Here is a 26,455-nt window from a genome sequence, read left to right as displayed (position 1 = left end):
TGGTTCAGAGCTGTGCTGTCCACTGCTGGGCAGCTTGCTCTGGTTTCATCCAGAGCAATACAGGACACTCCCTAGGAAACCACTGTGAGATCTGCCCAGATGCTGGATGCTGATGAGTGGCAGGGGGTGGGGGAGGGAAGGGGCAAATTCTTAGGCTGGTGGTCACCTCTGGTGCTTTGGAATTTGAGCCCTGAGCAAGTGCAAAATCCTCCCCAGATGGGGAAAGGTTTGGGAAAAGTCTGTTGTCAGCCTGGGAGTTCCTGAGAGACAGAAATCACTGCAATGTGTTCAGGCCTGGCCCATGCCTCTCGAGCCCTTCTCATCTCTGTGCAGAGGGCTCAGGGGCAAGAGAAGGTCTCTGGACCTACAGACAGTGCCACAGGCATGGCAGCTGTGTCAGAGAATCAGCCTGTTCCAGGATCAGCTACTCCTGTACGGAAAAAGAATCCTACAAGGAAAGCAGCTGATCCTGCAAAGGACCAGGAGGGATCAGGGTCCCCATGGGAACAAGAGAAAGAGCCAGGGCTGCTGGCTTGGTTCTTATCTCACGCCTTGGAAGATGACCAAGGACAAACAGTGGATGAAACAAGCAGCAGGCCCCAGCAAGGCAAAGGAAATCTCTCCTCCTCTGTCCAGGCCAGTGTTTCAGCTGTGAAGGAACTGTCCCAGGAGTTCCATCAGCTCCAGAAGACGCTTTTATTCCCCACCTGTACAGTCCTGTGTTTCAGCCATGAGGAGCAGCTGCTCCCCTGTCCAAGGGACAGAATCTGGGAGGCACACAGCACAGCACACCCTCTGCTTTACTTGTGTGACCATGGGGAGGATGTGAGGAAGTGGAAAGGAAAACCCAATCCAGTCCTGGCTGCAGGAGTCTGTGACTTACAGGGGAATTGTCCCCCCAGAGATGCTGCCTCAGTTTCCAGTGGGAAATGGCCTAAGAAGAGCAGGGAAGCTGAAACTGCTTCTGGTCCTCCTGAAGGGACTCCCAAAGCATCTTCACGAGATGCAAGGGAACCAAGGCAGAATTAGAGGGGCTCTGACTCCAACCAGATGGAAGGGAGAGACAAATTGGTTTGTTGGACTGTACAGAACCAGTGGCCTGGCAAGTTGAACCCATGAGAGGATAAAGCTTTAGTAGATACAGGTGCCCAGAGTGCTCTGACACCATCAAACCACAAGGGGTGGAACCCATCTGTGTTTCTGGTGTGACAGGAGGATCCCCACACCTGGATGTGTTGGAAGCTGAGTACTGGGATGCAAGCCACAATTTCCTTTCACTTGGAGGCATGGAAGGAGTCACTGGACTCACACTGCCCCAGAGGCGGAAACACAGCCCCAGCATTTGCAGCATTTGGACTGGGCATGGACTGATCCAGACTGTGCTGGAACAGAGTGGAGCTGCAGAGCACCTGCAGTGAGCAGCCCTCTGGGTACTGCAAAGCGACCTCCTGTGGAGTGAGAATGGACAGTGCCTGAGGTGTGCTGCTGATTGCTGCTGGGCATGGTGCAGGTGGCACAGAATGAGGGCTTGGGAATGTCAAAGGTTAAGTTGATAATTTGCTGCCATTACTCCACACCATCCTGCCTCATGCCACCTTCACAGGGACAGTGCTGGCTGGAGCAAAGGACTACAGGGCTTGAAATTCAGATGGCAACATGAGAGGCTTCCTGTTCTGGTTGCTGCTGTTGGGTTCTGGCTCTCAGGTGCTGGCTCTTTGCTGAGGGGGAGGGCTGTAGGGGTTTAACTCCTGGCTGCTGCTGCTGACTGCTGTGCTTCTTTCTGAAAACAGCCTCAGGTCAGTGTGCATTATGGGATCTCCTTTGGATTCAACTCTTTTGTTCTTATCTCAAGTCCTTATCTCAACTCAGAGGGTTTTTTGATTCGTGTGTATGTTTCCCTCACTTCTGTTTTGGGGGGGAACAGGCAGCTTAACCTCTTCTCAGCTCTTCAACCTGTCCCAGCCCCAGAGTGGAAAGCCAACAGAAGCTTTCTGAGTTCTTCCAAAGATCTCCATCAGCTTCCCCCTACACCCTCCAAAGATTCCAAAAGTCACTCCTAGGACCATCCAAATCCCAAACACCTAAGATCACCTGAAAGGCCCTGAAGAATGACTCTGAGATGCCCCTCAAGACTCCTCTGAGAACCTCATTTTCCCTGCCCTCAACTGGGCACACAGCTCCACCCCATCCCTTGGGAGCAAATGCCCCCAAAATTCAGGCATTGTGGCAGGGATATCTGAAATAAAAGGAAACAGACAGGATTTGGGTAACTTTTGGGTTTTATTGAGACAATTGGTCAATGGACAGAGGATTTCTTACCCCAGGGAGACACAAAGCATTGGGGAAGAACCAGACAGACCCTGGCAAATCCCTGCCCAGCTCCACTGGGAGCTCCAGCTGTGCCGACTCAGCACTGTAATTGTTCTCATTAACAATAATTGGTGTTCAGAAGGGCAGGAGGTGTTTGTTGCTGCTGGTGTCCCCAGTCCCTGAGAACTGCAAAGGAAAAAGAGAAGATTTTGGTGCTGGAGAGGCCCTCGCAGAGGGTTCACAATTACCCAATAGATTCTAGGTGGATTTATGCCTCCCCTCCAGTGCAGGCTGCTCTCTGGTGTGGGTGCAGCGGTGCTTGTTGAGGGATCGCTTCTCGCTGAAGCTCTTTCCACAGTCAGCACAGGTGAAAGGTTTCTCACCGGTGTGGGTGCGGTGGTGGGAAATGAGATAGCTCCTACGGCTGAAGGCCTGGCCGCACTCAGCACAGCTGAAAGACTTCTCGCCAGTGTGCACACGACGGTGCTCTGTGAGGTGTACGTTCTGGGTGAAGCTCTCGCCGCAGTCGGTACAGCTGTAAGGTTTCTCACCATTATGGATGAGTTGGTGCTGGATTAATGCAGTACTCGTGGTAAAGCTCTTGCTGCACTCAGCACAGGGGAACAGATGCTCGCCAGTGTGGATGCGGCGATGGATGGTAAGAGTGGAGTTGCGTTTGAAGTTCTTGCCGCAGTCCCTGCAGGTAAAGGCCTTCTCACTGCTGTGGGTGAGGTGGTGTTGCATAAGATGAGAGATCTGCCTGAACCGCTTGCCACAGCTGTCACAAGAGAAGGGCTTCTCTCCAGTGTGGGTGAGGCAGTGCTGTTTGAGACTATAGCGCTGGGTGAAGCTCTGTCTGCAGTCAGCACAGGTGAAAGCTTTCTCTCCAGTGTGGGTGTGGCGGTGATGGGTGAGATGACCTCGCTGGGTGAAGCTCTGACCACAGTCGAGACAGAGGAAAGGTTTCTCTCCAGTGTGGGTTCGGCGGTGCCGAGTGAGATTGCCGCGCTGGGTGAACCTCTGTCCGCAGTCAGCACAGGTGAAAGGTTTCTCTCCAGTGTGGGTGCGGCGGTGCTGGATGAGCTCAGAGTTCCAGCGGAACCTCTTGCCACAGTCACCACAAACGAAGAGACGAGTGCCAGGTTGTGGGCAGAGGTGCTTCACTAGCTCTGAGCTCTCTGGGAAGCTCTGCCCACACTCAGGGCACTCATTCAGCTCTTTAGGTGACACTGAGGGACCTGCTCTGGCTTCATCCTCCTCCATACATTCCTCCCCCTCATCCTGCTCACCTTCATCATCATTATCCTCCTCTTCATAGTTGTCATTCTCAACATCATCCTCCATCTTCACCTCTTTTTCCTCCCCATCCTCCTCTCCCTTGGGACTGCACACTGGCTTCTCCAACTTGATCTCTGGGTGCTGCTTCTCCACCCAGCTCTTGTCTGGGTCCTTCTGTGAGGCCATACTGTGGCAGGAAGGGGTCACAGCTCTGCAATAGGGAAGATGGAAGCACCTGAGCCCAGGACCTCAAACCCTCAGATCCTGACTGGGTCATGACACTCCCTGACTCCCAACACCCACTTAGAGGAGAGAAAGCAGAGGGGACCTCAAACCTTCAGTTTCTGCCACAGTGTGGGCACAGACCTCTAACATCTGTGCTGAGACCCCAGGTTCCTGTGATCAGTGCCCTGAGGTACCCTGGGACTTACACATGGTCTTGTCCTACACTGCTCGAGCCTGGTGGCATTGGCAGGGTGGTTCCTGGACCAGGCCCTGTCCTTTGATCTCCCCTGGCTCAGACAATGGAGGCAGCAGCACTGACCAAGGAAGAACAAACCACCTCCAACCTTCTCCCACCACCCTCTAAATCCCAACCCCCAAACATCACCTCCTGCTCACAACACACTCCCAGCAGCCTGGAGCATTCCTCAACTCCCACAACACCTGATGTGCCTCAAGCTCCTGGAGAGGTGAAATATGCTGCACAGGAGGAGGTGGAGGCTGGGAGCTGCCCTTAGGGCTGGGGTCCTGCTGTTAACCCACTCTGGGTTTCTTACCTCTTGGGCTGCTCCAAGGGGCAGGACTGCAAATTCTGCTCTTCCACAGCACACAAGGGCAGGGATGATTGAGAGACCACTCAGCCCCTGACAGAGAGAAGCAAAGGGCTCAGGGGAGAGCACTGATCTGCAAGGGATGGTTCAGCACTGCCCAGGACCAGGCAGCACAGCTCAGCCTTGCTGGGGGCAGCTCCCAAGCCCAGCAGCACAGCCACAGCACACAGCCAGGGCTGATCAAGATGGGAGACCTCAACAAGGTTGAGTCCGGATGTGAGGAGGAGGTTCTTCCCCATGAGAGTGGTGAAGCCCTGAAATGGGTTGTCCAGGGAGGTGGTTGAGGCCCCATTCCTGGAGGTGTTTAAGCCCAGGCTGAATGAGGCTCTGGCCAGCCTGATCTAGTGTGGGGTGTCCCTGCCCATGGCAGGGGGGTTGGAACTAGATGATCCTTGTGGTCCCTTCCAACCCTGACTGATACTATGATACTATGAGACTAAGTGCAGGCTCAGCTCCCAAGCCCAGCACACAGCTGCAGGCCAGCACCACAACACAGCTGCCTCCACACAGCCTCTCCCAGCCCTTGCCTAAAGTTTCCTCCCACTGCCTGCCCAAGCCTCTGCTGCCTGCACCTGCCTTTGCCAGCAGGGAGAGCTCTAGCCACAGCTCTCCTCCCAGGCCCTGCCCCCACACCACTCACTCTGTGCTCACCTTTGACCTGCACACACCTCTCTGCTGCCCACTCCCCAACAGAAGATCACAGCAGCCCTCAGGACACACACAAAGGGAGCTTCATGATCTCTGCAGATGCAGCAAAGGGGGAAGGGACTTGGGCAGCTTCTTGCTAAACCTCTTCAGCCCTCACTGGGATGCTGGAGGAGTCTCTGGCTCCTGCCCAAACCTCACACCTCCAGCACCCTTCACACACCTGCAGCCCAAAGAGACTCACTGGAAAGGGTTTGGCTTCCTTCTCTCCCTGACCATTTCTCTCAGCTTGCTCTTTGCAGTTCCCTGGAGCTGCCACTCCACAGCCCCAAGAGAAAATGAGGTTGGATGGGAGGGCACAGTGCCCATGGGCTGCTGTTCATCTCCCAGCTGACACAGGCAGAGCTGCAGCACAATTCACTCCTTTCACCTCCTGAAATGCTGCCAGATTCTGCCATTCCCTGCACACACATTTGCCACCTGGACCCTGCATCCTCTCCCCTTTTTGGGGGGACAAGGCCTAATTCCTGCCTGAGCATTCTCAGGCCTTTCCCTCATTCCCAGCTCATCCATGTCCCTACTGCTTTGGCTCTCCCATGGTCCTGTATCCCCCACCTCCACTGCCACTGCAGCTAGAAGGGTAGAGTGGGAAATGCTGTGGCTGAGGAAGCTTCTAAGGAACTGGGCTGGAAGCAGCAGTACAAGAATGGAAGGGGCCTGAGACTAAAGGCTGGGATCAGCTGGAGGGCTGAAAGAACAGCACCAAGCCAAGGGGGGGGTTACAGATGAGGGCTGGGGAGGGACCCTGCAGCCACCTCAGGCAGCAACTGATGAGAGCAAGGGGGGCAGAGAGGGAGTGAGACCTCAGGTGACTCCTGCCATGGGGGATGGCTGGGCTGTGTGGCTAGGAGCCCTGAGTGCCTGCTTGGGCTGTGCTGGATGTCAGGAGGGGTCAGGGGACTGTCCTGAGCCAGGCAGGGTTTGCAGCTTTGAGCTTCTGGGGTCAGCTGCTGCCAGCACCATTGGAGGTAGGAGCCAGGCAGAGCCACACAGCTGCTGAACTAAGCCCTCCCACCCCCTGCAGCCTTCACCCTCCATCTCTCCATCTAGTGCTCCATCTCCACTCACTTGCTGCCCTCTCAGAGTACCCAGGGTCCCACAACATCACCAGGGCTGACCTACACAGCCAACAGGGCCCAACAGAAGCCCCTGGATGAGAACATGGAGGAGAATCCCTGTGGTGGGTGGAAGGCACTAGGATGTCTTACACCAGAGAGTAGAGACCTCCAGCAGGGACAGCAGAGTCCAGAGGGACACCACAAAGTGTCATCTAGCTTAGTTCATTCCCACAAGGCCTGCACCCATGCTCTACAAAGGAACAGCACAGGCTCTCCAACCTCCTTTGCCCTTCCTCTCTGCTCCCAGCAACATCTTCTGGGATCTCTCTCTGCAGAGGAGCTTTGAGGCCTTGGCAATGCTGCCAACTGCGGCCTGCAGCGGCCTGGCTCACCTGGGAGCTGCCTACCAGAATCTGTAACTGCAGCTCTTGGGTATGGGGGGAGGAGGGGCAGAGAGGCATGGGGGAGGGGGAAGGCATTTGGGGCCTGGGGGTCTGGCCTGCTTTGGTGGAGCTCTGGAGGAAGCTTTGGCCTAGGGAGGTTGCTTGGCTCCCGTGGCCCAGGCACACTATGGATTGTTGTGGATTGGATGCTTTGCACTGTAGGATGCAGCTCTGAACAGCACAGCCATGGAAACTGCTCTGCTGAGACTTTACCTGCAGCACTGCAGCCAGCTCTTGAGCCCTCAACACAGGAAGGACATGGACCTGATGGAGAAGGCCCAGAGGAGGGACACAAAAATGATCAGGGGCTTGGAGCAGCTCTGCTACCAGGACAGGCTGAGGGAGCTGGGGGTGATCAGCCTGGAGAGGAGAAGAGAAGACTCTGGGGAGACCTAAGAGTGACCTTCTGGTACCTGAAGGGGACTACAAGAAGGCTGCAGAGGGACTCTTTGCAAAGCCTAGAGGGACAGCACCAGAGGCAATGGCTTCAAACCAGAGCAGAGCAGATTGAGATTGGAGGTGAGGAACAAGTTCTGCACCAGGAGCCTGCTGGAACACTGCAACAGGTCACCCAGGGAGGGGGTTGAGGTCCTAGCCCTGCAGATGTTCAAGGTGAGGTTCGACAGGGCTCTGGGCAACCTGAGCTAGTGCAGGATGTCCCTGCTGACTGCAGAGGGGCTTGGACTGCAGCACCTTTGCAGCTCCCTGACAACCCAAACCACTCCAGGATTCTAGGAGTCTAAGTGCAGCCTCCAGGGAGAGCAGGAAAAAGATGAGGCAGAGGAGGACAAGGAAGAGGACAAGGAGGAGGAGAACCAAAATCCCTTCCTAACTCCTCCAAACCTCTGCCAAATTCCTGGAAAGCTCTTCCAGCTCTGCAGAGTTCATTCTGAAGAGAGCTGAGGGAGTTGCTAGGCTCAGGGATGTCTTGCACACTCTGCACAAATGCTCCAGAAGCTTTCCAAGTGCCCTCAAAACCAGCAGCACAGCTCTGCTGCCACACAATGCCAGGCTGCAAGGACCCCAAGGCTCAGCTGCTCCAACCTTGCCAGCTGACACTGGACTGGAAAGGAGCTGGCCCAGCCCCCTGCCAAGCTGAGCCTTCCAACTCTGCCCTGCAGGGCAATCCACCACTGCCCTGGGGAGAGGATTCCAATGGCTGACTGGGAGGGAAAAGCTTTTGCCTCTGCAGGGCACTGTGCCACTTCAGCTCAACTCTTGCAGCTCAGAGCCAGCCCCCAAGCTCAAGAAGCAGCAACTAAGGCCAGAGCCAGACCCTGAGCCCAGCACCAGCCCCTGAGCTTGAGAACCAGCAGTGAACATCAGAACCACTTCCCAAGCTCAAGTACCAAGCCCAAACCTCAGCACCAGCCCCCAAGCTCACACTCAAATCCAACATGCAGATGCAGCTCCTGGGCCTGGTCAGAGCCAGCAACTAAGCTCAGAACCACTTCTCAAGCTCGACAACCAGACCCCAAGCTCAGCACCAGCCCCTGAGCTTGAGAACCAGCAATTAAGGTCAGAAACACTTCCTAAGCTCAACAACCAGTCTCTGCGCTCAGTGGCAACCCCAGAGATTAAGAACCAGCCCCTGAGCCCAGAGCCAGCCCCCAAGCCCAAGAAGCAGCCCTGAGCTCAAGGAACAAGCTCCTGAGCTCAGACCCAGACCCTGAGCCCAGAACTACTTCCTGAGCTCAGAGCTGGCCCCTGAGCTCTAGAACCAACCCCCAAGCCCAGAAACATTTTCCAAGCTCAAGAACCAACCCCCAAGCCCAGAGCCTGACCCCTGAACCCAAAACCAGCAAGTAAGGTCAGAACCAATTTCCTTAGCTCAAGAGCCACTTCCCAAGCCCAGAACCAGCCTTCAAGCCCAGCACCAGCCTGCAACCTCAAGAGCCAGCAACTAAGGTCAGAACCACTTCCCAGCTTGAGAACCAGCCCCCAAGCTCAAGAGCCAGCAACTAAGGTCAGAACAACTTCTCAAGATCAAGAACCAGCCCACCAGCCCCCAAGCTCACACTCAAATCGAACATGCAGACTCAGCTCCAGGGCTCAGAGCCAGCAACTAAGCTCAGATCCACTTCCCAAGCTCAACAGCCAGCCCCTGAGCTCAGTGCCAGCCCCCAAGCTTGAGAACCAGCACCTAAGGTCAGAACTACTTCCCAAGCTCAGAACTAGCCCCTGAGTTCTAGAGCCAGCAACTAAGGTCAGAACCACTTCCCAAGCTCAAAAAAACAGTCCCCAAGCTCAGTGCCAGCCCCTGAACTCAAGAATGAGCCCCTGAGCCAGAGCCAGCCCCTGAACTCAAGAACAAGCTCCTGAGCTCAGACCCAGACACTGAGCCCAGAACCACTTCCCGAGCTCAGAGCCAACCTTGAGCTCTAGAACCAGCAACTAAGGTCAGAACCATGTCCCAAGCTCAAGAACCAAGCCCCAAACCCAGAACCACTTCCCAAGCTCAAGAATGAGCTCCTGAGCCCAGAGCCAGCAACTAAGGTCAGAACCTCTTCTCAAGCTCAACAGCCAGCCCCCAATCTCAGGCCCAGTCCCCAAGCCCAGAACCAGCAGCTAAGGTCAGAACCTCTTCCCAAGCTCAGAGCCAGGCCCCAAGATCAGCACCAGCCCCCAAGCTCAAAAGACAGCCCCTGAGGCCCAGAGCCAGACCCTAAGCTCTAGAACCAACAAGTAAGGTCAGAAACACTTCCCAAGATCAAGACCCAGCTCCCAAGCCCATAGCCTGACCCCCGAGCCTGGCCCCTGAGCCCAGGGCCAGCAATTAAGGTGAGAATTATCCCTGGAGGTGTTCAAGAGAGAATTGGACGTGGCACTTGGTGCCATGGTCTAGCCATGAGGTCTTGGGTGACAGGTTGGACTTGATGATCTTTGAGATCTCTTCCAGCCTTGGTGGTACAAGCCCTATGAGAAGAGGCTGAGGGAGCTGGGGTTGCTTAGCCTGGAGAAGAGGAGACTCGGGGTGACCTCATTGCTCTCTACAACTACCTGAAGGGAGGTTGTAGACAGGCTGATGATGGTCTCTTCTCCCAAGCACCCAGTACCAGAACAAGAGGACACAGTCTCAGGCTGCGCCAGGGGAGGTTCAGGTTGGATGTTAGGAAGAAGTTCTATACAGAAAGAGTGATTGCACTATGGAATGGGTTGCCCAGGGAGGTGGTGGAGTTACCATCATTGAAGGTGTTCAGAAGGAGACTTGATGGGGTGCTTGGTGCCATGGGTTAGCTGTTTAGGTGGGTTGGATTGGTTGATGGGTTGGACACGATGATCTTGAAGGTCTCTTCCAACCTGGTTTGGTTTATTCTAATACTGTGAACCACTTCACAAGCTCAAGAACCAGCCCCCAAGCTCAGACCCAGCCCCTGAGCTCAAGAACCAGCAGCTGAGGTCAGAACCACTTCCCAAGCCCAGAGCCAGCCCCTGAGCTCAAGAACCAGCAGCTGAGGTCACAACCACTTCCCAAGCCCAGAGCCAGCCCCTGAGCTTAAGAACCAGCACCTGAAGTCAGAACCACTTCCCAAGCTCAAGAACTAACCCCCAAGCCCAGAGCCAGCCCCTGAACTCAGGAACCAGCTCCCAAGCCCAGAACCTCACCACTGAGCAAAGAGCCAGAAACTAAGATGAGAACCACATTGCAAGATCAAGAACCAGCACCCAAGATCAGACTCAGACCCCAAGCCCAGAACCACTTCCCAAGCTCAAGCATCAGCCCCTGGGCTCAGAAACACATCCTGAGCCCAGCACCAGTACCCCCAGCTCAAGAACCACCAACTAAGGTCAGAAGCCCCCAAGCTCACACTCAAAAGTGCAGACTCAGCTCCCAGGCTCAGAACCAGCAACTAAGGTCAGAACCACTTCCCAAGGTCAAGACCCAGCTCCCAAGCTCAACCTCCTGCCTCTCTTGGGGGCACCAGAGTTCCACACAGCACTCCAGCTGGCAGCACAAAATGCTGCCAGCACAAAAACCATTGCAGCAAAAGCCTCAACCTGTGCTCAGCTGCCAAAACCAAAGGGACCTCAACTTGGCCACAAGAGAAAGGACCAAACTCAGCCAAGACACTGATCCAACACCCAAGGCTGCACAAAACAACCAGCAACAGCTTCCAGCAACAGCAGACCTGCAGCTGGGCTGCAAAGCTCTGCAGAAGAAAACCACTCCAGAAGGGCTCCAGGGCCCCAGGGATTGCAAAGCCCAGGCTCTCACTCTCCTCCTGCACAAGGAAAGGTTGACTTGCCCACAAGAAGCCAAACACTTCCCCACACCAAGCCATCCACACCACTTGACTTTCAACCTCCTTCAAGCCCTTGCCTGGCAGCAGCACTTGCAGAGCACTGCAATTGCTTTGCTCACTTGCAGCAATCATTTGCTTCCCTTCCCAGCTCATTGCACAGCAAAGAGCAGCAAGGGAATTGCTTTGTCTTCTGCTGAAGCTCCTCCAAAGAAGCTGCAGGACTTCTCACCACCAAAATCATCAAGAACAGGCTGCCCCCAGGCCAAGCCAAACCTTTCAGTCCAAGTCAATGCAGGTCCTCAGCCACAAGCAGACACTCAACAGCTCAGCCTCATTTGGTTGCCTGCAGTCTGCTTCTGACCACGCTTCCTGCCAGCACAGCTGACAAAAGCTCTGCACAGCTCTCAGCCTGCAGCCACACAGCAAAAGCTCCTCCTGCCCTGAGCCTTTCTGTGCTCAGGAGGCCTGCAGAGAAACTGAGAATCACTCTGCAACCCCCCAGGGAATCTTTGTGCCTCAAGAGATTGCAGAGCACAGAGGCCTTGGATGCCACCACCCCCAGCACAGCCAAACCGCCCCACAGCTGACACCAGCCCCAGGCGCTCCCAAGCTCAGGCTCAGCACAGCACCCACGCCTGACACCCCCACGGCACCCAGCACACAGCCTGCCCACAGCTCCCCCCCGCGCCTGGCCCTCAGCCCAGCCGCTGCCCTTCAGCACAGCAGCCGCCCGGCACCTGCCAGCACAAAGCCTCCAAACCCCCAGGGCTCCCCCACACACCCCCACAGCAGCCTCTGCTGCAAGCCACACCCCACGCTCACCACCACCTCTCCTGCACACAGCAGCCCCCACAGCGCCGCTGCCACCTCAGCTCTGCTGCCAGCCCAGCCCCCAGCACAGGGACACAGGGACACAGGGCCAGGGACAGCCCCTGCAGCCCACCAATGGCTCCGCCTGCAACACAGCAGCAGCCAAAGGGGGCCTGCAGCTGCCCCCACCAGGGGGAGGCAGCAGCACAGCACCACAACGAACCCCCAAACACACCCACCCCGACCCAGACCCACACACAGCTCCCCACAACCGCACCCACCCCCTCGCACCACCCCACCACTCCCCACTCCAAGCCTCACCACCCCGACCCACACCACACCCACACACAGCCTCCCCCACCACCACCAACTCCTACCCCCAAACCCACACAGCCCCACGGGCTCCTCACCAGCCCCTCACACGCCCCTCTCCGACCCCAAGCCCCCACCCAACCTCACACACGCCCCCACAACTCCACAGCCCCCCAACAACCACCCCCCACAGCCCCACCCACACCAGCCCCACACCTCACCGAGCCCTCCTCAAGCCCAGCTCCAGGACACAGCCCTCAGCCCCACCGCAGCCCAATGCCAACCCCACCAGCCGCTCCCCCAAGCCCCAAGGGATCCCCACCCCAGCAGCCCCCACTCTGCCCCGCGCCTGCCCACACCTACCCCACAGCCCAGGCCAAAGGGGCGCACAGCAGCAGGAAGAGGAAGGACCAAGAGCTCGGAGCAGAGGCAGCTGCCGACTGCCGTCCCCTGCAGCCTCCTGGCAGCCTGGGCGAGCAGAGAGCGATGCAATGGAGGCCCCGAACCGCCCACGTTGCAGCCCAGCCCAGGCGGGGGCTGGGGCCGCAGAGGAAGCCCCGCCCACGGCCGGGCAGCCGCAGCCAATGAGAGGCGGCGGGAGCGCGGCAGCTCCTCCCCCTGGGCGCTGCCGAGGCCCAGCCAGGAGCTGCCCCTGCCGGCCGCGGCCGCCATTGGTGCTGCCCCGTGGGGAGCGGCAGCGGGGCCGGAGCGCGGGAGAAGTGCCGGAGGTGCTGGCGGGCGAGCGGCAGCTGCCGGCTGGTGAGCTGCGGCGGGGCGGGAGGGGCTGAGGGGGCCGGGGAGCGCTGAGGGCGGCGGCAGCGCAGCGGGGAAGGCTCTGGCTGCGTGGGGCTGCCGGGGGCGTGTGTGGAGTTGGGGGTCGAGAGGGGCGCGGGGGGCAGGGGGCTCCGTGGGGCTGGGGCAGGCTCGGGGAGGGTGAGGAATTGTTCTGTTTGGCTTTGGCCAGGGGCAGGGGGGTGCCGGCGGGGCTGGGGGCCGCGGGGTTGGCTCCTGAAGCTCTTGGCTGTTTGCAGTCTGTGCTGTGCAGGATGTGCATTGGGACAGCAATGGGGGGGCGCGGTGAGGTGTCAGAGAGCGGCCGGGAGGGACGGGGTCCAGAGTGCAACTCTCATCCCAGCCCTGCTGCCCGCACTCAGCACCAGGCGGGGCTGGCACTGGCACTGGGGGTGGAGCACAGCCCTGGGAGGAGAGGCTGAGGGAGCTCTGGGGTTGCTGAGCCTGGAGAAGAGGAGGCTCAGGGCAGACCTCATTGCTGTCTGCAACTCCCTGAAGGGAGGCTGGAGCCAGGTGGGGGTTGGTCTCTTCTCCCAGGCAGCCAGCACCAGAACAAGAGGACACAGTCTCAAGCTGTGCCAGGGGAGGTTTAGGCTGGATGTTAGGAAGAAGTTCTTCATAGAGAGAGAGATTGGCCATGGGAATGTGCTGCCCAGGGAGGTGGTGGAGTCTCCATCCCTGGAGGTGCTTAGGAAGAGCCTGGATGAGGCACTTGGTGCCATGGTTCAGTTGATCAGATGGTGCTGGGTGAGAGGTTGGACTTGATGATCTCAAAGGGCTCTTCCAACCTGGTTAATCCTCCCCCCCTCCTCTCCCCCCCCTCCTCTCCCCCCCTCCTCTCCCCCCCTCCTCTCCCCCCTCCTCTCCCCCCTCCTCTCCCCCCTCCTCTCCCCCCTCCTCTCCCCCCTCCTTTCCCCCCCCCCACAAACCAGGAGAGCCAACAGCTGCCACCCAGCCAGGGGAAAGATGAGGGAGCAGAGGGGAGGAGCTGGCTGTGCATTCTGCTTCCAGGGCAGCTGCAGGGATTATGGGATGGCAGAACAATTCACCATGGCCTCTGCCCACCCTCTGGCCACTGCCCAGCCCCTTGCTGCTCTCTGCCACTGCTGGAGGAATCTTCTCTATGGTCCTCAGCCCACAGCAAAATACTATTGACCAAAGGAGCTCCTCAGCTCTGGCACAGTGCCAGGGTCAGGGCATGGCTGACCTGCACCTGAAAGGTCTTCTCCAGCCACAGGCACTCTCTGATTCTTACTCCTTTAGGCTGGGAAGGGCCAGGCCTGGAAAAATATCCAGCTGGCTGTCAAGAAGGTGGTGCCAGGCTCTCTGTAATGGTGTCCTGGGACAGGACAAGGGGCAATGGATACAGGCTGGGACACAGCAAGCTCCACCTCACCATGAGGAGAAACTTCTTGGCTGGAAGGGTGCTGGAGCCCTGCAGCAGGCTGCCCAGAGAGGCCCTGCAGTGCCCCTTGCCGGAGAGCTTCCAGAGCCATCCGGATGTGTTCCTGTGGGACCTGCCCCAGGGGATCCTGCTCTGGCAGGGGGATTGAACCTCCTCTCCAGAGCTCCTTTCCAGCCCCTACCATCCCAGCAGTCTATGATGCAATGACCCCAAGCTGTCTGACACCAAGCTGTGTGGTGCAGCAGACAGCTGGAGGGAAGGGATCCATCCAGAGGGACCTGGACAGGCTGGAGAGGTGGGCACAAGCCAACCTCAGGAGGTTCAACAAGAGCAAGGGCAGGGTCCTGCAGCTGGGTCGAGGCAATCCCAGGCACAAATCCAGGCTGGGCAGGGACTGGCTGGAAAGCAGCCCTGAGGAGAGAGACTTGGGGGTGCTGGGGGAGGAGAAGCTCACCAGGAGCTCTCAGTGTGCACTTGCAGCCTGCAAAGCCAATCAGCTCCTGGGCTGCAGCAGGAGAAGTGTGGCCAGCAGGGCAAGGGAGGTGATCCTCCCCCTCTGCTCAGCTCTGGGGAGACCCCACCTGGAGTACTGCCTCCAGTTCTGGAGCACCTATGACAAGAGGGATCTGGAGGTGCTGGAAGGTGTCCAGAGAAGGGCCAGGAGGATGATCAGAGGGCTGGAGCACCTCTCCTGTGAGGACAGACTGAAGGAGTTGGGGCTGTTCAGGCTGGAGAAGAGAAGGCTCCCAGGTGACCTCATTGTGGCCTTCCAGTATCTGAAGGGGGCTACAGGAAGGCTGGGGAGGGACTGCTCAGGATCTCAGGCAGTGATAGGACTGGGGGGAATGGAATGAAGCTGGAGGTGGGGAGATTCAGGCTGGAGGTGAGGAGGAAGTTCTTCCCCATGAGAGTGGTGAAGCCCTGGAATGGGTTGTCCAGGGAGGTGGTTGGGGCCCTGTCCCTGGAGGTGTTTAAGCCCAGGCTGGATGAGGCTCTGGCCAGGCTGATCTAGTGTGGGGTGTCCCTGCCCATGGCAGGGGGGTTGGAACTGGATGATCCTTGTGGTCCCTTCCAACCCTGACTGATACTATGATGCAATGACCACAGCCATGGGCTGGACCTAGTCAGTGCTGAGCAGCAGATATTTGTCTCCCTCAGCTCCCTGCCAAGGCAAAGCACAGAGCTCCCAGAACCGATTCTATGGTTGCTCATGGAAACATTTGAAACCCAGGGTGGCTATAACTCAACTGGAGTTTTAATGCTCACCTTAGTGTTTGTTAGGTGTGCTCTTGTTGGTTTGGGGTTTTTTTCCCCCTGGTCTGTATTTTCTAAGCCTTTCAATGTTCACCAGACAAACCCTGATGGTGGTGGCACTTCAGGTGATTTCTGCCTGCATCTTCTGCCACATCAACAGCAAGAAATGAAAGAGTGAGCAAGGTGCAGACAACATGAAGTGGGAGTGTTGATCTGCTGCAGGGTAGGAAGCCTCTGCAGAGAGGTCTGGAGAGGTTGGGCTGCTGGGCTCAGGTCAGTTCCAGAAGGTTTCATAAGGCCAAGCACTGGCTCTTGTGCTAGCATCACAACAACCCCGTGGAGGCTGCAGGCTTGGGGCAGCGTGGCTGGAAACTGCCCAGCAGAAAAGGGCCTGGGGGTGTTGGTAGACAGCCAGCTGAGCATGAGCCAGTGTGCACCCAGGTGGTTAGGAAGACCTCCATCACCCTGGCCTGGATCAGAAGGGCTGTGAGCAGCAGGAAGTGATTGTCTCTCTGGCCCCAGCCCTGGGGAGACTGCATCTCAAGTGCTGTGTTTGGCTTTGGGCATCACAGTATGAGAAAGTCACTGAGGTGCTGGAGCAGGGAGAGAGAAGGGCAGCAAAGCTGGTGAGGAGATTGGAGAGCAGGTCTGGTGAGGAGAGGCTGAGGGACCTGGGATTGCTTATTGTGAAGAAGAGAAGGATGAGAGGAGACCTCATTGATCTCTACATGGACCTGAAAGGAGATCAGAGTGAGGCCAATATTGGCCTCTTCTCCCAAGTAACCAATGACAGGACAAGAGGAAATGCCCTGAAATTGTACCAGGGGAGATTTAGGTTGGAGAGGAGGAAAAATCTCTTTGCTTCAAGAGTGCTCAGGCATTGGAGCAGGCTGCCCAGGGGGGTGGGAGAGTCACTGTCCCTGGATGTATTCAAGACATGAGTAGAGGTGGCACTCTGGGACATGGTCTGGTGGTCATGGAGATGTGGGTAGAAGGTTGGACTTGATGAGCTTGGAGGTCTTTTCCAACCTTTTTGAGTCTGTCTGTGAAACCCTGTGGCAAACCAGCAGCACTCAGGGGCTGAGAACACAACTCCCACTGGGATACATCCCCAGGGCTCAAGTCTCCTCCTAAGGCAGCTCTGAACCCTCAGCTGCAGTTCAAAGGCTCTGCTTCAAGCAGGGCAATGTTCCTCCTGCCCACAGCTGCCAGCTGAATTTGGGGGTTTCCCAACCCAAACTCTTCTCTGATTGGATCAACTCTGCCAGGAGCAGCAGGTTCCACAGTCCTGATGCTTCACCTCTCAAACCCCCCAAATTCTGTAGCTGCAGCTCAAGGGAGCTGACAGCTTTGTGCCTCTGGATTCCTGTTTCAGCACTTGGAGAACATTTTAACACTTTCCAAACTATTAGAACCTCCTAAACCTCCCTAAAGATGCTTCAAAAGCTCTGTTTGAGGACTTGAGGATTTTAAGGAGGTTTTTTTGGCACTCAAAATGCTTTGTAAAAAATGGCTTAAAAATGATCCAAATCTCTCTGAAGATCATTCAAAGGGCCTGAAAAGAATCAAAATCTTGTAGGAAAACATTAAAAATGGCCAAAAAATAATCAAAATGTCTTCAAAACTCACTAAAAGGACCTGGAATGAGTAAAGATACTTCAAAAATCATTGAAAGGGCCTGAGGATAATGAAAATACCTCAAAAATCATTAGAAAAACCTAAAAATGGTCTAAATATCTCCCAAAATATCATTAAAAAGGCCTGAAAATGATCAAAATGTCTTCAGTAATCACGAAAAAGGAAATGAAAATACTCAAACTATCTTCAAAAGTCATTCAAAATGCCTGAGGCTAAGCAAAGTCTCCCCAAAACCCATTAAAATCAGCCCAAAATGAGGAAAATAGCTTCAAAAGGAAGGAAAAGGGGCTGGAAATAATCCACAGAGCTGCGGGTAGTGATTAAAAGTGCCAAAACGAATCCAAACCAATTCCAGAACCTCATCCCCATGGCTGCCAAGCTCCTGCAAACTGATTCTGCAGAGCTCTCAGCCAGGCTCTGGCTTCTTGCAGTCTCCAACATCCTTCAGAAATGCTGCAAAAGGCTGAAAAGTGCCGGAAAAGTCCTCAGCACCTGCTGGAAACTCTGGAAGGCGACAGAAAAACTCTTCCCGAGCCGTTCAGATCCCCTGGAGCTGCCCCAAGCCCCCTCGGGAGGCATCGAAATCTCTTTGCAAGAGTTTGGGAGAGGCTGGGAGGAGGTTTTGGGTTCCCAACCCTGCAGAGAATCCTCAGCGAAAAAAATCCTCCGAAGCTCTGCAGAGCTCCTGGAAACCTCTGCGCAAGCTTTCCGAGCTGAGCCAAAGCTCCTGGGAGCTGTGCGCAGCTGCTGGGTCAGAGCTGTTGCGGAGCTGCTGTGCCCCAGCCCTGCCCCCGCAGCGCAGCTCAGCCCAGACGGCGCCGCCCTGGCTGAGAGCTGCACCTCCCGGCATGCCCCGCGCGGAGCCAGGGCCGCAGCTCCCCGCTGGGGCTTGGAGGCGTGGTTGGGGTAATCCGGCGTCTGTGATTGGCTGCGACTGCCATGCCGTGGGCGGGGCTTCCTCTGCGGCCCCAGCCCCCGCCTGGGCTGGGCTGCAACGTGGGCGGTTCGGGGCCTCCATTGCATCGCTCTCTGCTCGCCCAGGCTGCCAGGAGGCTGCAGGGGACGGCAGTCGGCAGCTGCCTCTGCTCTGAGCTCTTGGTCCTTCCTCTTCCTGCTGCTGTGCGCCCCTTTGTCCTGGGCTGTGGGGTAGGTGTGGGCAGGCGCGGGGCAGAGTGGGGGCTGCTGGGGTGGGGATCCCTTGGGGCTTGGGGGAGCGGCTGGTGGGGTTGGCATTGGGCTGCGGTGGGGCTGAGGGCTGTGTCCTGGAGCTGGGCTTGAGGAGGGCTCGGTGAGGTGTGGGGCTGGTGTGGGTGGGGCTGTGGGGGGTGGTTGTTGGGGGCTGTGGAGTTGTGGGGGCGTGTGTGAGGTTGGGTGGGGGCTTGGGGTCGGAGAGGGGCGTGTGAGGGGCTGGTGAGGAGCCCGTGGGGCTGTGTGGGTTTGGGGGTAGGAGTTGGTGGTGGTGGGGGAGGCTGTGTGTGGGTGTGGTGTGGGTCGGGGTGGTGAGGCTTGGAGTGGGGAGTGGTGGGGTGGTGCGAGGGGGTGGGTGCGGTTGTGGGGAGCTGTGTGTGGGTCTGGGTCGGGGTGGGTGTGTTTGGGGGTTCGTTGTGGTGCTGTGCTGCTGCCTCCCCCTGGTGGGGGCAGCTGCAGGCCCCCTTTGGCTGCTGCTGTGCTGCAGGCGGAGCCATTGGTGGGCTGCAGGGGCTGTCCCTGGCCCTGTGTCCCTGTGTCCCTGTGCTGGGGGCTGGGCTGGCAGCAGAGCTGAGGTGGCAGCGGCGCTGTGGGGGGCTGCTGTGTGCAGGAGAGGTGGTGGTGAGCGTGGGGTGTGGCTTGCAGCAGAGGCTGCTGTGGGGGTGTGTGGGGGAGCCCTGGGGGTTTGGAGGCTTTGTGCTGGCAGGTGCCGGGCGGCTGCTGTGCTGAAGGGCAGCGGCTGGGCTGAGGGCCAGGCGCGGGGGGGAGCTGTGGGCAGGCTGTGTGCTGGGTGCCGTGGGGGTGTCAGGCGTGGGTGCTGTGCTGAGCCTGAGCTTGGGAGCGCCTGGGGCTGGTGTCAGCTGTGGGGCGGTTTGGCTGTGCTGGGGGTGGTGGCATCCAAGGCCTCTGTGCTCTGCAAGCTCTTGAGGCACAAAGGTTCCCTGGGGAGTTGCAGAGTGAGTCTCAGTTTCTCTGTAGGCCTCCTGAGCACAGAAAGGCTCAGGGCAGGGGGAGCTTTTGGTGATGGTTGTTTTGTGCAGCCTTGGGTGTTGGCTCAGTGTCTTGGCTGAGTTTGGTCCTTTCTCTTGTGGCCAAGTTGAGGTCCCTTTGGTTTTGGCAGCTGAGCACAGGTTGAGGCTTTTGCTGCAATGGTTTTTGTGCTGGCAGCATTGTGTGCTGCCAGCTGGAGTGCTGTGTGCAGCTGTGGTGCCCCCAAGAGGGGCAGGAGATGTTGGAGGGGGTGCAGAGGAGGCCATGGGGGTGGTGGGAGGGCTGTGGCAGCTCCCCTGTGGGGGTGTGTTGTAAGAGTTGTGTCTGTTGAGGCTGGAGAGGAGAAGGCTGTGGGGAGAGGTTGGAGCAGCCTTGTGGTAGCTGCTGGGGCTGCAGGAGAGCTGGGGAGGGACTTTGGTGAGGGGCTGGGAGTGATGGGCTGAGGGGGTCTGGATTGAAGGTTGAGGAGGGCAGATTTGGAGTGGGGCTTGGGAGGCAATAGTTTGGAGTGGGGGTGGTGAGAGCCTGGAGCAGGTTGGGCAGGGAGGTGCTGGCTGCCCCCTCCCTGGAGGTGCTGAGGGTGAGGTTGGATGAGGGCTTGAGCAGCCTGGTGTGGTGGAAGGTGTCTGTGGGCATGGCAGGGGGTTGGAGCTGTCTGATCTTTGGGGTCCCTACCAGCCCAAAGCATTCTCTGGCTGCTTGAATTTGGACACTTAGCAGAAGTGCAATGAAGGGAACTTGAAATAAGGAAAGTTGTGACACTGGCTCTGAGCCTGGGGGCTGGGGGTGAGGTTGTTTGCTGGTTCTTAGCTTGGGAGCTGCATCTGAGCTTGGGATCTGGGTCTGCACTTTTGATCTGGGCCTGACCTTGAGGACCTGTTCTGAACTTTGGAGCTGCTGGAGTGCTGTGTGCAGCTCTGGTGCCCCCAAGAGCTTGGGAGCTGGGTCTTGAGCTTGGGTGTGGGTCTGAGCTTGGGGGCTGGGTGTGTTGTTGGCTGATGATTCCTGAGCTTGGGAGCTGAGTCTGCACTTTTTATTTGAGTGTGAGCTCGGGGTCTGGTTGTTAAGCTCGAGAAGTGGTTCTGACCTTAGTTGCTGGTTCTTGGGCTTGGGGGCTGGCTCTGGGCTAGGGAAGTGGTTCTGGGCTCAGCTGCTGCTTTTTAAGCTTGGGGGCAGGCTCTGACCTTGGGAATGAGTTCTGACCTTAGTTGCTGGCTCTGAGCCTGGGAGCTGAGTCTGCACTTTTGATTTGAGTGTGAGCTTGGGTTTTTGAGCTAGGGGTACTGGTGCTGGGCTCAGGAAGTGGTTCTGGGCTTGGGGTCTGGGTCTGATCTTGGGTGCTAGTTCTTGAGCTTGGGAAGTGGTTCTGACCTTAGCTGCTGGCTCTTGAGCTCAGGGACTGGCTCTGGGCTTGGGAAGTGGTTCTGACCTCAGCTGCTGGTTCTTGAGCTCAGGGGCTGGGTCTGAGCTTGGGGGCTGGTTCTTGAGCTTGTGAAGTAGTTCTCACCTTCATTGCTGGCTCTGGGCTCAGGGGTCAGGCTATGGGCTTGGGGGTGGCCTCTGAGCTTGGGAGCTGGTTCTTGAGCTTGGGAAGTGGTTCTGACCTTAGCTGCTGGCTCTTGAGCTTGGGGGCTGGCTCTGGGCTTGGGAAGTGGTTCTGTCCTTAGTGGCAGGCTCTCGGGCTCGGGGGCTGGGTCTGAGCTTGGGAGCTGGTTCTTGAGCTTGGGAAGTGGTTCTGATCTTAGTTGATGGTTCTAGAGCTTAGGGTCTGGCTCTGGGCCTCAGGGCCTGGCTTTTGAGCTCGGGGCTGGCTCTGAACTTGGGAAGAGGTTCTGACCTAGCTGCTGGTTCTGGGCTTGGGGACTAGGTCTGAGATTGGGGGCTGGCTGTTGAGCTTGGGAAGTGGTTCTGGGCTTGGGGCTTGGTTCTTGAGCTTGGGACATGGTTCTTGAGCTTGGGACATGGTTCTGACCTTAGTTGCTGGTTCTAGAGCTCAAGGTTGGGTCTGAGGTCGGGAAGTGGTTCTGGGCTCAGTGTCTGGGTCTGAGCTCAGGAGCTTGTTCTTGAGTTCAGGGGCTGGCTCTGGGCTCAGGGGCTGATTTTTTGAGCTTGGGAAGTGGTTCTGACCTTAGTTGCTGGCTCTAGAACTCAGGGGGTAGTTCTGAGCTTGGGAAGTAGTTCTGACCTTAGGTGCTGGTTCTCAAGCTTGGGGGCTGGCACTGAGCTCAGGGGCTGGCTGTCAAGCTTGGGAAGTGGCTCTGAGCCCTGGAGCTGAGTCTGCATGTTTGATTTGAGTGTGAGCTTGGGGGCTGGTGGGCTGGGTCTTGATCTTGAGAAGTTGTTCTGACCTTAGTTGCTGGCTCTTGAGCTTGGAGGCTGGTTCTTGAGCTGGGAAGTGGTTCTGACCTTAGTTGCTGGCTCTTGAGGTTGCAGGCTGGTGCTGGGCTTGGGGGCTGGTTCTGGGCTTGGGAAGTGGCTCTTGAGCTAAGGAAATTGGTTCTGACCTTACTTGCTGGTTTTGGGTTCAGGGGTCAGGCTCTGGGCTTGGGGGTTGGTTCTTGAGCTTGGGAAGTAGTTCTAACTTTGCTTGCTGGTTCTAGAGCTTGGGGTCTGGGTCTGAGCTCAGGAGCTTGTTCCCTGAGCTCAGGGCTGCTTCTTGGGCTTGGGGGCTGGCTCTGGGCTCAGGGGATGGTTTTTAATCTCTGGGGCTGCCATTGAGCTTGGAGATTGGTTCTGGAGCTTGGGAAGTGGTTGTGATCTTAGTTGCTGGCTCTGATCAGGCCCAGGAGCTGTATCTGCATGTTAGATTTGAGTGTGCGCTTGAGGACTGGTGCTGAGCTTTGGGCTTGGTACTTGAGCTTGGGAAGTGGTTCTGATGTTCACTGCTGGTTCTCAAGCTCAGGGGCTGGTGCTGGGCTCAGGGTCTGGCTCTGGCCTTAGTTGCTGCTTCTTGAGCTTGGGGGCTGGCTCTGAGCTGCAAGAGTTGAGCTGAAGTGGCACAGTGCCCTGCAGAGGCAAAAGCTTTCCCCCCCCAGTCAGCCATTGGAATCATCTCCCCAGGGCAGTGGTGGATTGCCCTGCAGGGCAGAGTTGGAAGGCTCAGCTTGGCAGGGGGCTGGGCCAGCTCCTTTCCAGTGCAGTGTCAGCTGGCAAGGTTGGAGCAGCTGAGCCTTGGGGTCCCTTGCAGCCTGGCATTGTGTGGCAGCAGAGCTGTGCTGCTGGTTTTGAGGGCACTTGGAAAGCTTCTGGAGCATTTGTGCAGAGTGTGCAAGACATCCCTGAGCCTAGCAACTCCCTCAGCTCTCTTCAGAATGAACTCTGCAGAGCTGGAAGAGCTTTCCAGGAACTTGGCAGAGGTTTGGAGGAGTTTGGAAGGGATTTTGGTTCTCCTCCTCCTTGTCCTCCTCTGCCTCATCTTCTTCCTGCTCTCCCTGGAGGCTGCCCTTAGACTCCTAGAATGCTAGAGTGGTTTGGGTTGGCAGGGAGCTGCAAAGGTGCTGCAGTCCAAGTCCCTCTGCAGTCAGCAGGGACATCCTGCACTAGCTCAGGTTGCCCAGAGCCCTGTCCAGCCTGACCTTGAACATCTGCAGGGCTGGGACCTCAAGCCCCTCCCTGGGCAACCTGTTGCAGTGTTCCAGCAGCCTCCTGGAGCAGAACTTGTTCCTCACCTCCAATCTCAATCTGCTCTGCTCTAGTTTGCAAAGCCTGCAGGGACAGGACCAGAGGCAATGGCTTCAAAGAGTCCCTCTGCAGCCTTCTTGTAGTCCCCTTCAGGTACCAGAAGGTCACTCTTAGGACTCCCCAGAGCCTTCTCTTCTCCTCTCCAGGCTGAACACCCCCAGCTCCCTCATCCTATCCTGGTAGCAGAGCTGCTCCAAGCCCCTGATCATTTTTGTGTCCCTCCTCTGGACCCTCTCCATCAGGTCCCTGTCCTTCCTGTGCTGAGGGCTCCAGAGCTGGCTGCAGTGCTGCAGGTGAAGTCTCAGCAGAGCAGAGCCAAGTGCCAGGATGGCCTCTGTCCATCTCTGGCCATGCTGCTTTTGGTGCAGCCCAAGCTGCCCTTGGCCTTGTGTGCTGCAGGCTCCCCCTGTCTGTTCCTGTCCAGCTTCTTGTCCAGCAGCACCCCCCAGTGGTTTTCTGCAGGGCTGCTTCCTATCCCCTCCTCCCCCAGGCTGTCCTGATTGTGAGGATTGTGCCAGGCCAGGGGCAGGACCCTGCCCTTGCTCTTGTTGAAGCTCAGGAGGTTGCCCTGGGCCCCCTCTGCAGCTTGTCCCCTTGAGCTCCTCCAACTTGTTCTGCAGGGTATTGCCTTAGGTTTCAGGAGGCAGAGAGGCTCTCTTTGAGCCTTGTGAAAGGAGTTGATGCCAAGCTGTGGCCAGAGGGTTGGATAGAATTGGGCAGTTTCCATGGCTGTGCTGTTCAGAGCTGCATCCTACAGTGCAAAGCATCCAATCCACAACAATCCATAGTGTGCCTGGGCCACGGGAGCCAAGCAACCTCCCTAGGCCAAAGCTTCCTCCAGAGCTCCACCAGACCAGGCCAGACCCCCAGGCCCCAAATGCCTTCCCCCTCCCCCATGCCTCTCTGCCCCTCCTCCCCCATCCCCAAGAGCTGCAGTTACAGATTCTGGTAGGCAGCTCCCAGGTGAGCCAGGCTGCTGCAGGCCGCAGTTGGCAGCATTGCCAAGGCCTCAAAGCTCCTCTGCAGAGAGAGATCCCAGAAGATGTTGCTGGGAGCAGAGAGGAAGGGCAAAGGAGGTTGGAGAGCCTGTGCTGTTCCTTTGTAGAGAGTGGGTGCAGGCCTTGTGGGAATGAACTAAGCTAGATGACACTTTGTGGTGTCCCTCTGGACTCTGCTGTCCCTTCTGGAGGTCTCTACTCTCTGGTGTAAGACATCCCAGTGCCTTCCACCCACCACAGGGATTCTCCTCCATGCTGTCATCCAGGGGTTTCTGTAGGACTGTACTGGCTATGCAGATCAGCCCTGGGTCCTTGGTGGGGTCGTGGGGACTCTGAGAGGGCAGCAAGTGAGTGGAGATGGAGCAATGGATGGATAGATGGAGGGTGAAGGCTGCAGGGGGTGGGAGGGCTTAGTTCAGCAGCTATGTGGCTCTGCCTGGCTCCTACCTCCAATGGTGCTGGCAGCAGCTGACCCCAGAAGCTCAAAGCCCCAAACCCTGCCTGGCTCAGGACAGTCCCCTGACCCCTCCTGACATCCAGCACAGCCCAAGCAGGCACTCAGGGCTCCTAGCCACACAGCCCAGCCATCCCCCATGGCAGGAGTCACCTGAGGTCTCACTCCCTCTCTGTCCCCCTTGCTCTCATCAGTTGCTGCCTGAGGTGGCTGCAGGGTCCCTCCCCAGCCCCCATCTGTAACCCCCCTTGGCTTGGTGCTGTTCTTTCAGCCCTCCAGCTGATCCCAGTCTTTAGTCTCGGGCCCCTTCCATTCTTGTGCTGCTGCTTCCAGCCCAGTTCCTTAGATGCTTCCTCAGCCACAGCATTTCCCACTCCACCCTTCCAGCTGCAGTGGCAGTGGAGGTGGGGGACACAGGGCCATGGGACAGCCAAGGCAGCAGGGCCATGGATGTGCTGGGAATGAGGGAAAGGCCTGGGGATGGTCAGGCAGGAATTAGGCCTTGTCCCCCCAAAAAGGGGAGAGGATGCAGGGCCCAGGTGGCAAATGTGTGTGCAGGGAATGGCAGAATCTGGCAACATTTTAGGAGGTGAAAGGAGTGAATTGTGCTGCAGCTCTGCCTGTGTCAGCTGGGAGATGAACAGCAGCCCATGGGCACTGTGCCCTCCCATCCAACCTCATTTTCTCTTGGGGATGTGGAGTGGCAGCTCCAGGGAACTGCAAAGAGCAAGCTGAGAGAAATGGTCAGGGAGAGAAGGAGGCCAAACCCTTTTCACCGAGTCTCTTTGGGCTGCAGGTGTGTGAAGGGTGCTGGAGGTGTGAGGTTTGGGCAGGAGCCAGAGACTCCTCCAGCATCCCAGTGAGGGCTGAAGAAGTTTATCAAGAAGCTGCCCAAGTCCCTTCCCCCTTTGCTTCATCTGCAGAGATCATGAAGCTCCCTTTGTGTGTGTCCTGAGGGCTGCTGTGATCTTCTGTTGGGGAGTGGGCAGCAGAGAGGTGTGTGCAGGTCAAAGGTGAGCACAGAGTGTGTGGGGTGGGGGCAGGACCTGGGAGGAGAGCTGTGGCCAGAGCAAGATCTGCTGGCAAAGGCAAGTGCAGGCAGCAGAGGCCTGGGCAGGCAGTGGGAGGAAGCTTTAGGCAAGGCCTGGGAGAGGCTGTGTGGAGGCAGCTGTGTTGTGGTGCTGGCCTGCAGCTGTGTGCTGGGCTTGGGAGCTGAGCCTGCACTTAGTCTCATAGTATCATAGTCAGGGTTGGAAGGGACCACAAGGATCATCTAGTTCCAACCCCCCTGCCATGGGCAGGGACACCCCACACTAGATCAGCCTGGCCAGAGCCTCATCCAGCCTGGGCTTAAACACCTCCAGGAATGGGGCCTCAACCACCTCCCTGGAGAACCCATTTCAGGGCTTCACCACTCTCATGGGGAAGAACCTCCTCCTCACATCCGGACTCAACCTTGTTGAGGTCTCCCATCTTGATCAGCCCTGGCTGTGTGCTGTGGCTGTGCTGCTGGGCTTGGGAGCTGCCCCCAGCAAGGCTGAGCTGTGCTGCCTGGTCCTGGGCAGTGCTGAGTCATGCCTTGCAGATCAGTGCTCTCCCCTGAGCCCTTTGCTTCTCTCTGTCAGGGGCTGAGTGGTCTCTCAATCATCCCTGCCCCTGTGTGCTGTGGAAGAGCAGAATTTGCAGTCCTGCCCCTTGGAGCAGCCCAAGAGGTAAGAAACCCAGAGTGGGTTAACAGCAGGACCCCAGCCCCAAGGGCAGCTCCCAGCCTCCACCTCCTCCTGTGCAGCATATTTCACCTCTCCAGGAGCTCTGAGGCACATCAGGTGTTGTGGGAGTTGAGGAATGCTCCAGGCTGCTGGGAGTGTGTTGTGAGCAGGAGGTGATGTTTGGGGGTTGGGATCTGGAGGGTGGTGGGAGAAGGTTGGAGGTGGTTTGTTCTTCCTTGGTCAGTGCTGCTGCCTCCATTGTCTGAGCCAGGGGAGATCAAAGGACAGGGCCTGGTCCAGGAACCACCCTGCCAATGCCACCAGGCTCGAGCAGAGTAGGACAAGACCATGTG

At 57.4% G+C, this 26,455-nt stretch overlaps 1 protein-coding gene across 1 annotated transcript in view; it reads right to left on the bottom strand.

Annotated features, from left to right (window-relative positions):
• Positions 1 to 26,455, bottom strand: part of LOC137456512 (zinc finger protein 850-like) — a 231,161-nt gene that overhangs the window by 114,265 nt on the left and 90,441 nt on the right. The window contains 1 exon segment of the mRNA XM_068167976.1: positions 2,645 to 3,393. Within this exon segment, the coding sequence (XP_068024077.1) occupies positions 2,645 to 3,393 (749 nt within the window).

The sequence above is a fragment of the Melanerpes formicivorus genome, unplaced genomic scaffold (genome assembly GCF_026170545.1).
Source record: "Melanerpes formicivorus ecotype bairdi unplaced genomic scaffold, bMelFor1.0.p_v2 SCAF_126, whole genome shotgun sequence".
NCBI lineage: Eukaryota > Metazoa > Chordata > Aves > Piciformes > Picidae > Melanerpes > Melanerpes formicivorus.
The sequence above is the reverse complement of the archived record's forward strand: the minus strand, read 5'-3'. Positions and strand labels throughout refer to the sequence as shown.